At 37.7% G+C, this 18,665-nt stretch overlaps 1 protein-coding gene across 3 annotated transcripts in view; it reads left to right on the top strand.

Annotated features, from left to right (window-relative positions):
* Positions 1 to 18,665, top strand: part of LOC125231638 — a 66,409-nt gene that overhangs the window by 46,843 nt on the left and 901 nt on the right. For 2 of the 3 annotated variants that reach the window (XM_048137116.1, XM_048137115.1), the window contains exons 2-4: positions 17,079 to 17,185; positions 17,405 to 17,521; positions 18,088 to 18,226. In XM_048137116.1, coding sequence (XP_047993073.1) covers positions 17,079 to 17,185; positions 17,405 to 17,521; positions 18,088 to 18,226 — 363 coding nt within the window. Of the gene's footprint in view, positions 1 to 14,170; positions 14,418 to 14,922; positions 15,126 to 17,078; positions 17,186 to 17,404; positions 17,522 to 18,087; positions 18,227 to 18,665 lie in introns of those variants that run through there. The other variant, XM_048137114.1, reaches the window with a different exon arrangement.

Consider the following 18,665-nt stretch of genomic DNA (forward strand, 5'->3'; position numbering starts at 1 on the left):
GAAAATTGCGGAATTCTCCATACAAACTTCCACCCCCCTTTTTAGGGCAGTGGGGGATTATAAAGAGACAAAAAGTAGTCTATGTCACTCTCCATATCCTTTCAACTATCTCTACCTAAAAATCACGTCAATTCGTCGCTCCGTTTTGCCGTGAAAGACGGACAAACAGACAGACACGCACCCTTTCCCATTTATAATATTAGTATGGATAATGGATATGCTGGTAAAAATAAATCGTTTATCTTCCGCACACAGATCAAAGATATAACGGAGGTTCGGATAGAGGATCCTAACGGAGAATGCCCGAAAACAATGAGATAATAGTGGCATTACAACACAAGTGCGCAGAGGAAGTTCGAAAGAAGTAGCGATAAATAAAAACACGACCGAAGGGAATGATTTAAATCGACACGAGTTAAGAATTTCCGCACGTGAATTGTACGACGTTTTTTAGTACATATCTCCCTTTGAAGTTTCGACGTATCGATAATGCACTCCTTTGTCTACTAGTGCGGAAAAAAGCACCATATGTAGGTAATACTGAAATAGTAAATTACTATACAAGTGCGAAAAAGAGGAAGTTCGAAACGAGTGGCGATAAATTAAGTCACGACCGAAGGGAGTGTTTTAACGTGTTACGAATTTCCTTTTCGCATGTGTATTGTAGGACGAAATAGTACATTACGATACAAGTGCGTAAAAAAGGAAGTTCGAAACGAGTGACGATAAATTAAAACACGACCGAAGGGAGGTCGAAACTTCGGAGGGCCATCTGTACTGAAAAACGTCGTACGATACACGTGCGAAAAGGAAATTCGTAACTCGTGTCGATTTAAAACTTTTTCTTTTTTACGCACTTGTATCGTAATGTACTATTTTAGTAGAGATATATGTATGGTGCTTTTTTACGCACTAGTGCGAGAAGTGGTTCATTTCTTGCCGGGTCGAAACTTCGTAGGGCCACCTGTACCGAAAAACGTAATGTACTATTTCAGTACAGAAAGTTACCATAGACTAAACTAAATAAAGGAAGACATGTAACTCAGTACATCGCTACACGGCCTACTTAACGCGAGTTATCGTCGCTGGTACCTCTTAGTTTTCGAGTTATTTACAGATGGCGCTATTTTCAATGTTTAAAAGTGCCGTCTAGTGAGATAATAATTAATTACATTGCCGAGTAACCATATCTGAATATGATTCAATATTTTGAGCCGGGCGGCTCCTTGTTTTTTGGCTTAGGGGTTAGTGTATTTGACTTGCACGTCTATGATCCCGAGTTCGAGACCCAGGTCCGGATTTTTTTTAATATGTTTGAAAAACAGTTATATTGTTGTTTTTTACTTTTTTTATATATATAATTGAATATTAGAAAAATAAGTATGATTTGAAGTTGAATCATAGAAAATTAAGTATTGTTCGCGCCTACTTGTTGTCTGTTTATAAAAACCATAGGTATAGGTCCTATACCTACTCGACTCTCTAATCACTTGCCGCCGAAGTCAAGAGGACGGAATAAAATAATAGGTCATATGAATTATTTAAATCATGAGTTGTATAGTAGGAACATTAAATTGTAGGTATGTAACCTCAACAAATGTACTAGTAAACCCTCAGTACCAAAAAGTACGGAAGAACCGGGATTTACCGGTTCTTTCCCAGTACCGGAAATCTCAGTCACGGTTCTGGGACTGGTACCGGTTCTGCATTCCCTAGTAGTGAGGTGTTTTATGAAAATGAAAAAAATTCTATCTTTTTATTGTATCGTCCGATTTTGACAAAACGTATCTCAAATGAAAGGTATTGCTTTATGTAATTGAAAAAAAAATTGAAAAAAAAAAAATGTATAAAAAAAGTAAATTTACGTCTCGCACTGAATAATTTCAAAGAATGACAGACAAAATGTACAATGTCGATATATGAGTTTTTTTATATCAAAGACAGATAAATTCATAGTTGAAAACTAAAGACCGCATCGAAATCGGATTAGCATTTTTTAAGATACAAGTTGCCAAAGTTGGGAAAATTTGCTTTATATGGCCACTTTGAAATCCCTTTGCCAGAAAGTCAGAAATAATATATTTTTCTTACACAAAAAAGTACATAGTGACAGTACAACTCAAAATAAAATTAAAAATTCCGAGGATAAGGTAAAATACCCCATAATGGATGGTGCTGCCATTATGGACAAAAAAACACAAATCCTTAAAAATAAGTATCTAAAATAAGTTTCTAAAACCTGACGGCTATGTACCATAAACTAGAGTTGTAGAGCTGTTTCATTTTGAAGTTTCAATTAATTCGGTTATTTCTGAAGGATTTGGAGACAAGATAAAATTCGCCAGTTTACTGAAAAAAATATCAAGACAAATTCTTAGTAATGTTGCTAAGAGAGATGAGTTCATGTATAAAATAATAAAAAAATAACGCACGGTGTAATCTTGAATACGTTTTACTTACTGCATTAAGCATGAGATAAGGTAGAAAACATACTAGTTTGTTGCTCCAAAGATATAATGAAATGACGTTATTTTGCGAGTGTCCATTACTGGACCCGAAAAACTGCCTACCTCCTATGATGGACAAGGAACAATTTACAAAACCAAAATTTACAAGAAACAATCCTATGTTAAAATAATCCAAACTAATTGTATTTATGGCGTATAAAATCGACTAATTGCGTATCAGTTGGCTTTAAAAGTAAAATTTTAAACTTATTTCACTGTCCATAATGGGGGATCCATTACTGGAGAACTGCCGTCCATAATTGGAGAAAAAACACCTAGTTTTAATTTGTTAACTATGAAGAAACCAATAGGAGTATCTATTCTCCAATACGCTTGAAATGTAGAAGAAGGATAGGACATTCAAGATTTAACACGCTTCGCGGTAGAATTTTTACATTTATCAGTGAAATATCAAAAACAGGCGAATTTTTTTCTTAAACTGTCCATGATTGGGTCTGTCACATTATCATAATTTCATCTCTTAGGACGACGAGCGTAGCGAAGTCTGTTAAGAAAACCGAAAAACAAAATTTGTACGTCGTCCGATTTTGACAAAACATATTTCAATTGAAAGGTATTGCTTTATGTAACTCAAAAAAAATATTGAAAAAAATTGGAAAAATGTAAGATTAAAAAAAACTTAAATTTTCGTATCACAAAAAACGGTAGACACGATGTATAATATCGATATATGTTTTTTTTTTAATTAAAGAAAAATAGATTCATGATTATAATCAGCACTAAAAATCGAATCGAAATCGGATCAGTAGTTTTTAAGATACGAGTTGTCAAAGTTGGCTTAGTTTGTTTATATGGTCGCTTATAAATTCCTTAGCTAGAAAGTCAGAAACATTATATTTTTCTTACAGTTATAAGTATGCATTTGTAATAGACATCATACACACATATACAGTTACATAAAACAATACCTTTCAATTGAAATATGTTTTGTCAAAATCGGACGACGTACAAAAAAATAAGATTTTTTTTCGCTACGCTCGTCGTCCTAACCTAAGGCATGAAATTATGATATCCTCGGAATTTTTTATTTAATTTTGAGTTGTACTGTCACTATGTACTTTTCGGTGTAAGAAAAATATACTATTTCTGACTTTCTGGCAAAGGAATTTCAAAGTGGCCATATAAAGCAAATTTTCCCAACTTTGGCAACTTGTATCTTAAAAAACGCTAATCCGATTTCGATGCGGTCTTTAGTTTTCAACTATGAATTTATCTGTCTTTGATATAAAAAAACTCATATATCGACATTGTACATTTTGTCTGTCATTCTTTGAAGCTATTCAGTGTGAGCTGTGTGAGACGTAAATTTACTTTTTTAAAGTTTTTTCTTACTTTTTTTTATAATATTTTTTTTTAATTACATAAAGCAATACCTTTCATTTGAGATACGTTTTGTCAAAATCGGACGATACAATAAAAAGATAGAATTTTTTCATTTTCATAAAACACCTCGCTACGCTCGGTTTCCTAAGGGATGAAATTTCAATATTTTCGGAAAAAATCGTTTACTATGATGTCTAATATCACCATGCAAAGCGGCTTGCTTCCATCCAAAAGTGCAGCTTTTGGCCAGAAATTCTCCATAACAAGTATGACTATAAAAAAGCTCGTGTTATTATTTTGAAGTTTATTAATAAACGTTACGAAAATTTATGTTTAAGTAAATAAATAATTTTATTTTTAGCAAAGTGCCTTTCTTTTTCTGTATACCTCATGTTCATTTAAGCAAAGATTTCTTTATTATAAATATTATAATAAAAATTTGTTACTTTTCTTAATTATAAATATTATAATAAAAAAAATATCAGAGTAAAACAAGAAAAAATACAAAAAGATATGTCATTCTTGGAATTGGAACCGGGGACCTCACGTTTGCGAATCAGACGGAGTAGCCGCTACACTAACTATCCTCTTACCGATGCTGACGAAAAAATGTAACGCTTACACATGTCATTTCCTAGGGGAGGTCCTTTACTCTGATGCGAACTGTACGAAAAATCCCGATTGGTAAAAAAATACTTTTTAATTGTTTTTGTAAATTTCGGTGTTATATAATGATAATGTTGTATGATCAAGTTCCAAATTTTTAAATATTACGACTTGGGTCATTTAAATGAAATTATTTCGTGAATTGAACAATACCATTTGTCGCGAGAGTATAGTAATGCCATCTATTGTTTTACGAGTCAAACATATAAAGCGATGTACTGAGTTACATGTCTTCCTTTATTTAGTTTAGTCTATGATTTTCGAACGCTTCTCGCTTCGCTCGTGGTTCAACCATAGAATCCATTCGCTAGCTCGTAGTCCAACCCTAGAATCCATTCGCTAGTTCGTGTTGCAATTCCACACTCGGTTAAAATACAACTTTGCTCCCTTGTATAACAAATAACTATTATTCATTTATTTAAACTTTATTGCACAGTAAAAAAAAATTACTTATTATTGATTAATAAGGGCATTATGAATAATGCCATATTGCTAGCCATATTGGGCAAAGTGATTAATCATCGTCTAGACGCCATTTTTATCACATTGCCCGGTCATTATGATAATGCTACGTGACCATTGGGCAAATTGATAATAAGTTTAACAAGTTTGCCTGAACGTCATTTTTTATCACATTGGCCGGTCATTATGATACTGCTAGGTGATCGTTGGGCAATTTGAGAATAAGTTTAACAGGTTTGTCTGAACGCTATTTTTTATCACATTGCGGGGGCATTATGATACTGCTACGTGATTGTTGGGCAATGTGATAATAAGTTTAACAAGTTTGCCTGAACGCCATTTTTTATCACATTGCCCGGGCATTATGATACTGCTACGTGATTGTTGGGCAATTTGATAATAACTTTAACAAGTTTGCCTGAACGCCATTTTTTATCACATTGCCCGGGCATTATGATACTGCTACGTGATTGTTGGGCAATTTGATAATAAGTTTAACAAGTTTGCCTGAACGCCATTTTTTATCACATTGCCCGGGCATTATGATACTGCGGCTGCCTGTAATAAGTCAACCCCTCTTTAACCTCCCGTAATAAGTCAACCCCTCTTTTTCTGCTTCGAGAGTACCAGAACCCGACTAAGCCGACTGACCGCCATTTGCAAATAGTACAATTTTATAACCCGGCCCACGCGGCATACACGGTGCGACAACAGAGCAACACTTGAAGAGTGGCTGAAAGGTTGTCGAGAGGTGAGACTGCGGTAGCCAGATTCCGGTGATCCGTTTAGCAGGCCGCTGGCGTTATGACACTTTCCCTCTTTACTAATATTATAATATTAGTATGAATGCTCATACTGTGTAATTGTCTTCGTGTAAATAAAATAAAAAAATGTCTATAAAATGTCTATTCTTGGGCAAAATTCAGTTATTTGGTGTGTTATTATTACTTTGCCCAAAAGAGGATGGGCATTATGTATAATGCCCGGGCAAAATTCAGCTATCCGGTGTGTTATTATTATTTTGCCCAACAGAGGATGGGCATTATGTATAATAGCCGGGCAAAATTTAGCTATTCGATATGTTATTATCACTTTGCCCAACAGAGCATGAGCATTAGGTATGTATATGCCCGGGCAAAATTCAGCTATTCAATATGTTATTATCATTTTGCCCAACATAGGATGGGCATTATGTATAATGCCCGGGCAAAATTCAGCTGTCCGATGTGTTATTATTACTTTGCTCAACAGAGGATGGGCATTATGTATAATGCCCGGGCAATTTAATTATTTGAATAGTTATTATCAAACTGCTCACTCACAATGGGCATTATTCATAGTGCCACTTGGTCCATAACATATATACTAAGGATCAAGAAAACGTATCTACTTAGCGTGTCAAATGAACTCAGTAAAATCCACTGAGTTGTCCGTCTTTAATCGCAGCTTGCAGCTTTCTGGCGTCAATTTTTGTAAGTTGAAGTCAACAAAATCATTAAAAATGCCTCGTGATATTTAATTGCAACAACATAAAAATTATGAACACTCAAGGGCCTGAGACATATTTAAAATCACAGGCAATTAAGTAACAACATCAGTACAAAATCTGACACGCTCGGCCCTTATACAAATATATGAACTTGTTTCTTCTATCTACCTCTAAATCTAGTTCTTTGGTAGCGGTAGTGTGCGACTTTCAATCTGGAGTCTTCGACTTTTGCTAGTCGCTTTTTCGTGAGGTTTCCCTCACCTATTGAGGAAATCGTACTGATCTCAATAAGCCCCAGTTTACTTAAAAATTTGTGCCTTCGCCAATTCTCGGGATTCGTTGCCAAGGCAGACCCCAAGCTCCTATGAGGCGTGGCTATGGCTATTTGACGGGATAGCGCGATGATTCTGTTTCTGCAACTCAAAGTTTGATTTTCTGAAACTCAACACACCTCCATGGTTAGACGTTTTAAGTGTGAAGAGGAATAGTTAAAGACATAAAAGTGACGTTTCTTAAAACTTCATATTTGACACTGACATATCCGATCCATATCGTATGTATATTTAATATTTGATCTATATTCTAGTATGAATCGGGCCGTTTGTCTTAATCTAGGTACTCGTTTTTTCTCGTTGGCTTAGAAAATCCTATTTTATTCGCTACGCAACCGATAGATCTGTCAGATTAGATCTGATCGAGTTAGAAAATGCCTTGAGGTATTAAATCCGCTATTTGTACTAGTTTATAACGCGCAATAAAGTAAATAAATGCTAGGAAATTGTTTTCCTTCATTTTATAAGCAATTCGTTTAAATTAATAGCCTAGAATAAATTAAGATTGGAAGAATGTACCTACACCATTTCATGTTTTAATTTCTAATTGCTGATTTGACTATTGAATTTTGTATATTTATTATTCATCTACGACAGCATTTACTTAAATGTGATCTGATTATTCTTGAGAAAGGTCTTCGTTTATTAGGCAAGCATTTGTCAGGATGAATAAAACATTAGGCGACGCGTGTTGCTAATAGAAATTCTGTTATTAGGCTATGCGTGACTCTGTCTAGAAGCCGATTCGTACTTAGGTATTCATGTAAATATTGATATGGTTTTGACAACATTCGCCCTAGCATTTCGCCCGCCGATCTTATGTGAACGCGACGAAATGTCATGTCGAATTTAAATTAACATTTTTTTATTAGAATGGTGTTTCTAGTATCAAAGTCACTACGATGTTCTCACCTCAGCAGTTCATTTTAACTTCAAAATCTGCGTGAAAAGGTATCGCACAATATTTGACTGAGCTAAATTATTTTACAGACACTTTAGGTAGCAGGTAGGTACACTAAAAGGAACAAAAGAACATTCTAGGGGTTTTCAGCCCCCTTGCAGACGTTCTAGGTATAAAGTCGGGGTCGAGGGTGGATGCGGCGCGCAGAGCTCCAGGCGAGAAACTAGGTCAAGTGCGAAAGCACAAATAACACTATTTGCCTGATTGACCAAGCAAGAAGGATACCTATACGTGTGTGTAGGATTGCTTGTATTTATTTTTAAATCGGGACTTTATCGCGTATAATACATATTAAACTGACCTCCAACGTAACGTTTGTACCTAATATATCTTGAGCAGTGAATACACTAATCAAAAGGTACTCATTTATCACATACCTGAGTAAAGTACCTAACAATATTACTGTATTTTATATTTCGGAGACTCTAGCAGGGATTGAAACCAAACCGAAGTACAGTGTAAAATACCACGTGGCTTGGTGCGTGAGTTAGATTTTAGGTAACTTTTTCAGCGTTCTAATTGGTTTCAATTAAAATTTCGTGAAAACAATTGGCATTTTCTACATGAAATAAAATTTGTCACCGAGTATTACGTCAGCCGGCGAATACCTCGCATAAAATATAAAATCGGAAAGCTTATCATATGAATGGCTGTCAGTCGTGCTCGCAAAGGGGTCGTTATATTAATTAGTTGTAGGCCTGCCCGGCGTCTAGACCAACGCTCGTATTCCTAAAAACCATAAACATGCAATCAATGCAACCAGTATAGTGTAGTCTCTGTTTATGTATGGTTGTTGTTGATATCTAGGTAACAATTATATTGGTGTTTTGTAGAGTGCTTGGGAAGTGATGGGAATGTAAGACTAGGCTGAGCCCCTCACGCACACCGAAACAGATAATGGATTTTTACAGCTACGTACATATTTGCTGATTACTTGTAGCGGACATAAATACGGTAAAAAAACAGTTATTTAAGTTATTAAGAATGACATCAAACGACGACGACAAACAAATTGGACATTGTATTATTTTAATTATAGCTATACCGTGTTATATCATTTTATTATCTTACCTAGATAGGTTGCGTGCGAATGCACAAATGCTCACGAAACGTTCGTATATATCTATCTCTATCGCACTTGCGTATTGGCGCGACAGAGCCAGACTATCTTTCGCGGCGTTTCGTTTTCGTCTCGCGTCGTAGAAATGCCACTCGGCTACGGGGCTGGCCGGAAAGTGAAGAGTGGTGGAATGTACCCCATACATTCCACGACTCTTCTCTTTCCGAACAAACTCTAAAGAAGACGACAAACGAGCCACAACCATGAAGGCTAAGAAGGTATATGTATCATTATCATTTACCTATACATTTTTAGGGTTCCGTAGTCAACTAGGAACCCTTATAGTTTCGCCATGTATGTCTGTCCGTCCGTCCGTCCGTCCGTCCGTCCGTCCGTCCCTCCGTCCGCGGATAATCTCAGTAACCGTTAGCACTAGAAAGCTGAAATTTGGTACCAATATGTATATCAATTACGCCAACAAAGTGGTAATATAAAAAGTGGAAAAAAATGTTTTGTTAGGGTACCCTCCTACATGTAAAGTGGGGACTGATTTTTTTTTTCATTCCAACCCTAACGTGTGATATATTGTTGGATAGGTATTTAAAAATCAATAAGGGTTTACTACAATCGTTTTTTGATAATATTAATATTTTCGGAAATAATCACTCCTAAAGGAAAAAACCGTGTGTGTCCCCCCCCCCCCCCTCTAACTTTTGAACCATATGTTTGAAAAATATTTAAAAAAATCACAAAAGTAGAACTTTATAAAGACTTTCTAGGAAAATTATTTTGAACTTGATAGGTTCAGTAGTTTTTGAGAAAAATATGGTAAACTACGGAACCCTACACTGAGCGTGGCCCGACACGCTCTTGGCCGGGTTTTTTATTATTATTACCTACACTCATTTATTTTTATCCTTTTAAACGAGCTTCGGCCACGGTCACGTCCTTGACAAAATAAGATTAGTAGGTTTGCAAAAAACTTTAGTAAACATCGAGTAAGGTCCTGCAGTCACGAAACGACCGCTGCATTCAAATGTGTTATTTAACGGATTGAAAGATGTAGACCTCCAGTCAACAGCATTTTTAGAGCACTGAAATTTAAGCCATTTTGTTACTATTTGACCGATGCGATAGCGAAGGTTTTGACTAGTAAATCAATAAATCACTTACGCGGAAATGTCAGCGGAAAACACAGGACCCACAAAACTAAGCACAAGATTACAATTTTATGCAGAATTGTTATATTATATCACAATTTTCACAACACAAAAACCACGTATTTTGAAACCTTCAAATTGACAACTTCAACTTAATTTTATAGTCTATGCATTTTTAGACCATAGGTACTTTTCTATCCCAAGGTCGGTTATAATTTTACTGTACACCATTGGTACAAGTAACAAAGTTGTATCAAAAATATGAAGAGTAGTTTGTCACATCTTACTTCGTTTGTCACCCATGTTCCAAACCCTACAATCAAATAAAGAAAATTGTTTAGAAATTGGAAGAGGACTGATACGAATTTTATTGCTTAAGAAGTAGTTCGTATCAGTCCCTCACAAATTCCCAGGAGATTTTCGGCAGCCAGTTCGTAAGTACACACGTTTATATAATATAAATTAACAGTAAGTACCTAAGTTCGTGAGAGCGTCTAGTCTAGACACGGAGGCGTAGGCGGAAAGGTTAGAGCGGCGGGAAACTGCAAATCTCTCCGGGCGGCAGACTTCTTGTGAAATGTAATATGCACGGTCTGTCACGGTAAACTTGTACGGCGAGTCGATATGCAAAATATGCATGACTTCATGCTTAAGTAAAGGGTTGGGGTTAGCTAAAATGACAGTCGTTCGCAGAGAAACGAGACGAAACACTGTCACAAAAATATTAGATAAGAAATATACTAGATAGTTTTCCTTTCGTTTCCTGCAGACGGTAGTCATCTTGGCGAAGCTACCAGCTGATCATCGTCAGCGTATAAATGTTGTTGTTGTTGTTGTTGATCGTCCTAGGACACCCCATAGGTGCATAGGGCCTCCACAAGATCCTTCCACGCCTTTCTATCTTGAGCCACCGCCTTGGCCTCGTTCCAACTCAGTCCGAACTCCCGCAACTCGTTCTCTACGCTCCGCCTCCAGGTGTGTACGGGGCGTTTGCGGGCTCGCTTTCCTCCTTGAGGCCGCCACTCAAACGCGATACTGGCGCTGTTGGTAGCTCCTCTTCGAAGGGTATGACCGATCCATCTCCATTTCCGCTGAGCCACTTCCTGTGCAATCGGAGGTTGTCGGCATACACTCCACAAATCCTCATTTCTCAGCGTATAAATACCTACTATTATATGATGGGTAGGCCGATAGTCCACTATCATATGTTTATCATAGAAATATGATTATAAGCAACATGCCGTACTTATTCTTCACGTTGGAGAAAAAGCAAGGCATTACAGACCTATGATCATAATTCTATGATAAACATATCAAGGGTTTACTGGTGAAACCCGATAAGTTGAGCAAACTGATTTTTGGAATTCGAACTATGTGTAATTTCCACAATGTTATTTCAAGGACAAATTATCTCGATTTATCGGGTTTCACCAGTAAACCCTCGAATGTTAGATAGATAGATAGATAGATAGCGTTTATTGGTAAAAAATAGTATTTTACACGTCAATAATTAATTTCTAGTATTAACTAAAAAACTTTAAATTGTTATTACATTTGGTAGTCAATTATACATTTATCGGTATTTATTATTTGTTATATAAAGAAAATTCTGTTAAATTTATAAATCTTAATATTTGTAAAAATTTGTAGAAAATGAAATTATAACATTACTTTACATTTTTAGTTGTTCCCTGTGAGGAATTCGTCGATAGTGTAGTAAGCTTTTTCTAAAAGTAGCATTTTTAAATTACGCTTAAATATTTGGTCACTGGCAGAATCGATTATTGATTTGGGTAGTGAGTTATATAACTTGGGTCCCATGACACCAAGCGACTTTCCAAATTTTGCTAGCCTGTACCTTGGAATAAAAAGTAGGTTTTGTCGGCGGGTGCTTCTAACGGAAGTTCGAGCGAGAATTATATGATTATGTAGATTTTCCCTTACATGAGTGCAGGCAATTTGTATATAAATACTTGGTAGCGTCAATATTTTATGTTTTTTGAATAGTTCTTGTGCCGGGTAGTCTAAGGGTTTGTTATCAATCAGGCGTACTGCACGTTTTTGTAACTTAAACAGTTTTTCACGGTCGGCTGCTGTCCCCCATAGGTCCACACCCTGAATGAGTATGGAATGAAAGTAGCCGTAGTAGGCTTTTTTCAGGTTTTCAGTAGATAGGCTATTCACAAGCCTGGAGAGCGCGTAATTTGCCGAAGCAAGTTTGTCGCAGCGCGCGTCTATGTGCGCGCTCCACGTTAGGCCAGCGTCAATAACAAAGCCTAGGTACTTTACCTGATTTACTTGAGGGACTGTTGTATTATTTACTTGAACATTTAATCCATCGGTAGGAACAGTGCGTAGCTGGAAGTGTACTAGATTTGTTTTTTCGATGTTCAAAAGCATGCCGTTTGCTGTAAACCATTTGGTTATTTCAAACATTGCTTTATTCACATTTTGTTTTAATTTTGTTATGTCTTCAGCGTTAACAATGACGCAGGTGTCATCTGCAAACATGACATACTCAAGCTCAGGGCAAGCTATAGTAATGTCGTTTACTAGAATTAAAAAAGATTATTCCCCATAGTAGACCCTTGAGGAACAGAACAACTGCCGATAGTTTCAGGTTTAGATTTGGAGTTTAAAACGTACGTTGTTTGTTTTCGATGTGTTAAGAACGAAGCAATTGTGTCATATATTTTACCTTTAAAACCATAGCGTTCGAGCTTCCTGAGTAGCAGCGAGTGGTCGATCATCTCGAAGGCGCGCGAGAGGTCGCAGAATATTGCTGCGACCTGTCGCCCGCCCTCCAGGTGCGCGAGCACACGCTCCACTAGGTCGCGTGCGGCGTGCGTCGTGTTAGTGGACTATCGGCCGTAGAAGCTCCCAACCTCAAGCTATAAGTAGATTCTAAAGAAATTTGTGTATTACTCGTATTAAAACGTAAATATATATCTGTCACAGTAAAAGCCCGAAGGTATTTTTCTCGTTTTAAATTTTATTTAAAATCGTGAATTTGTGCGTGCTACTTTCCAGTCGACTTAACGACGACTAACCAAGTTATACAGAGATCAATGCAATACCTGTCCTAGACTAATCGAATTAAACTGCCGACGCAAACGACTTTTGAATACTGGTGATCTACTTAATTTAATTACACTTTATTGCCTGTACTCGCTAATCGTTGAATAGATGTCGGAACGCAAAGAAATTAACAATGTTTAGAGCAATTTGCAGTCGACAGCTCTAATCCTCTAGCCAAGCGTTCAATCGTTCATCCTTCGTATCGGTTGGAGTTTTTTTTCTCTTTATCAGTCTTCCGTATTGGCGCGACAGAGCCAATTGCATATCGTTCGCTGTGGAGCGTCACCGATTGTACGTTTGGCTAGAAGCCTCGTCAGGCGTCCGAACCGTGATTGGCTTTCATTTAGTTAGCCCACCCTTCCCCTACAGTCGTATTAACATCCATTAGAATACAAACTTGATTGCGGCCTGTAATTCGTTCGACAATTCGATCAAATTCAATGGATCAAATTGTACTAAACAATGAGGGCCGCGGCGCGGCGCGCGATTATCTAAACTCTGTTATAGTTTCCGGATATCCTTTTCAAATTAGCTTCCTGGATATCAGTTTTACGAGGGAACTCGTAGATGCAACACATAATTAAAAAAAAAATAAAGAGGTTCTCGATAAATTCATGAACGCATAGTAGGTATGTTAAGGTGTATAAAAGTGCACGATGAAAGTTAGGCATCTACCCAGAGCTTTTAGGTATCGAGACAAGATTATGAAGGTACTTAGACCGATTAATATTGTCGTAGTCATTACTCATTAGCTCATTACACATAGATGCATATGTAGATACATTATAAAAGAATATCGTACTAACCGTCTTTGATATTAATAGGTATTAATATTATATATAATTTTAATATGTCTAATTATAATAATTTAGTAAATTTAAGTAAGTAAATTTTGTAAAAAATACCTGTTAAAAATTATGTTCAAGTAGGTAAATGAGAGGTTAGGTCACGTTAAGGCCTTATATAAGCAGATCTTATCACATAGATTTGCTATGAATCTTATTAGCTTAATTAGAACCCTTCAGTTCTTTAATATGGCCAAGACTTGCTGACAAACCAGCTGAGTCAAGTCAAACCGCGTTACGCAACAGTCGCACGTCGCACGTGTAGAAAGACCAACGCAGGCATCGGTTGCGCAGTGCAGGCCGTCTGCCCTTCCGTTGCCCTCAGCTGCGTCTAGTCTAGACGTACGCCCTATTGCCCCTTTGTGAGGGCCGCATCGTACTGTATAAAATTATACGAGTTTACTTAAAGGACTTATCACAAAGGTCTCGAAAACTTAAGGTCTCAAGGAACGCAGTCGCATAACAATTGATGAAAGGGACCCTTAGAACGAACTAAATTGGAAAGCTTCTAGGGTAAGATAACACTATTATTAGCCTCTTCATTCAAATTAGTTTCTAAATTAGGAACATGAATAGATCGTTATCCTTTAATAAAAAAAACCTTTCAGGCGTTTTGGTCTTAGCGCAAAAAGTTTTCTTTAAAAGAAAAGGGCGAATCATACAACACAGTCAAAGAAACACTTGGTAGTTATTTACAAATATTAAAGTTGTTTATAATTCGAAGTCGTTTCTAATTGCTGATATATGATGTACAGTCGACTACAAAGAGATGTATACACTTTTTCACCTTATTGCATTGTAATAAGGTGAAAAAATGGATACATATCTTTGTAGTCGACTGTACATATCGCTGTCGTTAGCACATTGTCTTTTTTAGGGTTCCGTACCAATAAGGTACAAAAGAAATTCTTTTGGTGCGAATCTGCCCGTCTGTGTGTCTGTTTGTTGTCACCTTGCTATTTTTTTTTCATTTGTGGTCACACACGTTCAACACTACGTCTATCGCATAAATCAACAGCGCGCTGTAACTACCACCAGCTTGATCGATTGCAAGCGCTAAGCAACGAGTAACTGTCGTAACCGATAGCCTTTGTAAACGCACCAGTATCTCCCGGAGATAAATGCTAGTGTAAAAGTTTAGAGCAAATAAATGGAGAACTCCGCACCTGCGCCCGGCCGCCGAGAACCTTCTATAGATCCAGTGAAGGCGCAGGGAATCCTGTACGTAACTACTACTTTTGATTGTTTTATTGAATGTTTAGCCTGGGAGTTTGCCCATGGAAGTCTTCATCAATCAAATCATTGCGCAAATAGTCTACTACTATACATAGTTACATACATATACATATATACCTTTACCAATAGCCACTTGCGTTACGTTTTAATCTGTAGGTACTTCCAATAGTTGTACCTACTTTCAGTCCGGGAATTTCCAAACATTTCCGATATCACAAGTTCACAAACAATGTGATGAAGCTCTTACTTATAGTGTAAACAAAGTTACTAGGGTTTCTGCTCGAGAGTCTCGAACTCGAGACTTCTCGAGACTTTCGGCTTCATTCGAGACGAGAAAAAAATGACAGGTACTCGAGACGTCTCGAGGCCCGAATGTAAAGTACGACCTGAAGTGAAATGCAACTTTTTACCTTCTGCCCGGTCTCATCGCGAGGCGGTGGGGACGGTGTCGAACGGCGGTCATAAATTATAACGAGATAAAGCGATCTAACCTCTCATTCCAACGTAAGCTGGCAGCGACTTTGGCTAGTTTTGACAGCCTCATGTTATTTAAAAGCAATTCGTCATTACAAAAAAGTCAGCGCGTTTATGTATCTTGGGTCATTGATAACCTGCGAAGAGTGCTATGGCTAACTTCGACAAGATTTGGAAGAACAGAGGAATCCGACGTCAAAATAAAGTGCGATTATTTCAATAATCTCGATATTTATGTACTTATGGACTTGGACCCCGAAAAGTTTTGATGTGGCTAAGATTGACGCTATTGAGATGTGGTGCTGGCGAAGACTGCTACGAGTATAACTTGAAAAGCTAGAAGAACTAACAAACATCTCTATTTTGCAAGAACTGAATATCACCACACGGCTCTCTAAAATATGCCAAGAGCGACCCTCAGATTTTTCGGACACATTATGAGAGCACCAATGCATAATATGGCGAATTAATGGTAAACATTCTTGGGGTGGGGCTCGTAAGAGATGGTCTGACTGTGTGAAGAAATCGTGTGGCGACAGCGTATACTGTGCAGTCCACATGGCTTATGACCGCGTTCAATGGAGACACGCTACTTGTGGTCGCGAACCTCGGCAATGAGGAAACGAGGAAGAAGAAGAAGTTATTTTAAACGTTTAATTTCAATGACATTATGATTTAATACATGACATTTTAATTTACTTAACCCGTGCACAGGCGGGGAAGTTAAAGGATTAGGTATTATTTTCAAGACTATAATTGTAGTTTTCTTGTAAAAATTTGATTTATGTTTATTTCAAATAAGATTTTTATTGCTCTTACGCATTTTTTATGATAGTGTGGTGCAATAAAAACTACTAATCATATTGTTGTTTATTGTTTTATCAAAATTTTACCATTTATAAAAAAAGACTCGAGACTCGAGACGACTCGAGATTTCTCGAAACTCGAGACTTCTAATAGGTCGAGAAATCAGAAACCCTAAAGGTTACCTACACTAAGTGTCACATTGGTCAAAACAAATAATAGAGTTTATTCCAAGATGTGTATATGTAACTTTGACATTCTGTCCGAGGTTAAAATAACTCAAGACCAGTTTGGTCAATACAAATATTTATTCAATGACCATTACACGATTTCGACCAAAGTAGGTAGGTAAACTACACAAACTTTGTCCAGTACTTCACAGCAGTAATAATTTGGTTAATTATGACGCGTAGCCAAGTGGACAATCGTTGACGCTCTGTAGCGCACTTTGTTATGTTGTTATCCTTCTTTGTCGCACTATACTATACTAATACTGAACAGCCATAGAGAGAGATAACTACGACACTAAATAATATCGGCAACGTTTGGCCTCGTCAACGCGCCGTCTTACAAAATGTTACCTATACTAGTAGTGAGTACGAGTAATTATAAAGCTGATTTGAGTTGAAGAAATCAAATGAAAAACCTCTTCCATTGCAGATCATCTTTAACGCGCAAAGAGAGGTACGCAGCGCGGCAGTGGAAGCAGAAATGGTCGTTCTACACCAAGATGCGGGAAATGCAGGAGGAAGAAGCACTCAAATTGGGTAACCATGTACTCATATATAAAATATCAGTCGCGACCCCTTATATATTAGGATATCTGAGCTCTCTTCTTCCCTTTTTAAGACGACTAAGAGTTGTGTTCAAAAATTTGCAGTTTTTTTAGGTAAATCTTCAATTTAATTTTTATTTGGCTACATTTTAGAACTTTATACAGAAGACAGGCTACACAAACAATTGAGAATGCGTCCGTAAACCTACAGGCATGTCATTGGAGGAATATCGCGCGGGAGTTCGCTCAATGAACTGCCAAGCTGAACCGAAACAGTACCCTGTACAGGTGGACCCGTCACCAGCCCCTTTGCCTCAAACGTCCTCGGGTGAGCAACACTAAACTATTTATGCCATTTAGGGCTAGTTTCATCAACCACAGTTAACAGACACAACATCACACAGCAGAAGTCTATGGAAATTTTGCGAACGCTAAATTCGGTTACGGATAGTTTGGTACAACCGACCGTTAGTGAACATAATGGAGGAATATCCGTTCGATGAACAGTCAAATTAGATCGCTAATCCTTTGATACCAATCATGTCAACGGACGCACGAGTCTACAGCCCAATACCTAAGTGTGTGTACCATAGTTCACGATGACGCGTTGCACAACGAAAGGCGGCGTTATCATAGTTAAACGTAAGATTACTTTTAAAATTGACATTATTAGCTCCGTAGCGGATAGCATAGGTCACACAGCCTATTTTCATACCAACCGTCTGTCACTACTAATCTAGTTAAGTATACTGAAACACATCCGACTTGTAAGTAAAAAAAAAAATACTATCATACATTTTCTTTGGAACCACAATTCGCGTGTATTTTCTACTCCCGGAAAAGTAGATCCAAATGATATCTGAAATGCATTTACTTACCTGATATTCTCGGCAGGGATGGTGGGTAGGCGCGCGCAGTGTCCCTTGGAGCGGTACGGGCGTCTCGTGCGCACGGCGCGCGACTACCCCACGCGGCCGCCGCTCCCGCCCGGACAGATCTACGACCCGTACAAGCAGACCATCATTTTTCTGGGGTAACGTGTTAAGTGGAATCTAGTACCTATACTGTTGCGATTGCCCCGCTCTTGCCAGTAGGTACAAGTAGGGTACTTTTCCCATATCTACTGTCACGCCTGTCATGCGTAGTGCTGAAACAATTCATCGATCACACCTGCCCCCTGGCAGGGTCGCCATGCAAGGTAAGACAGGCTGCAAGTTTTGAGACGCAACTATAGGTAAGAGTGAGTGGCAAATATCTGCATCTCTTTCTTGCATATACTTCTGTTTCAAAACTTGCTGCAATAACTTGCACGTCTAAACTCAGCTTAAGTAAACTGAGGTGGGGTTTATTTTTTTTATTGGTAATGGAGTTCGCGAAGCTAGCGTGTGTCACTTCCGCTACAGAGTTTCCCACTGGATATGGGATCAGTTGATAGTTTCCAGCACACTGCTTTAAAATATGTAGCTCAATTC

Source organism: Leguminivora glycinivorella, chromosome 12 (assembly GCF_023078275.1).
Source record: "Leguminivora glycinivorella isolate SPB_JAAS2020 chromosome 12, LegGlyc_1.1, whole genome shotgun sequence".
NCBI classification, from domain to species: domain Eukaryota; kingdom Metazoa; phylum Arthropoda; class Insecta; order Lepidoptera; family Tortricidae; genus Leguminivora; species Leguminivora glycinivorella.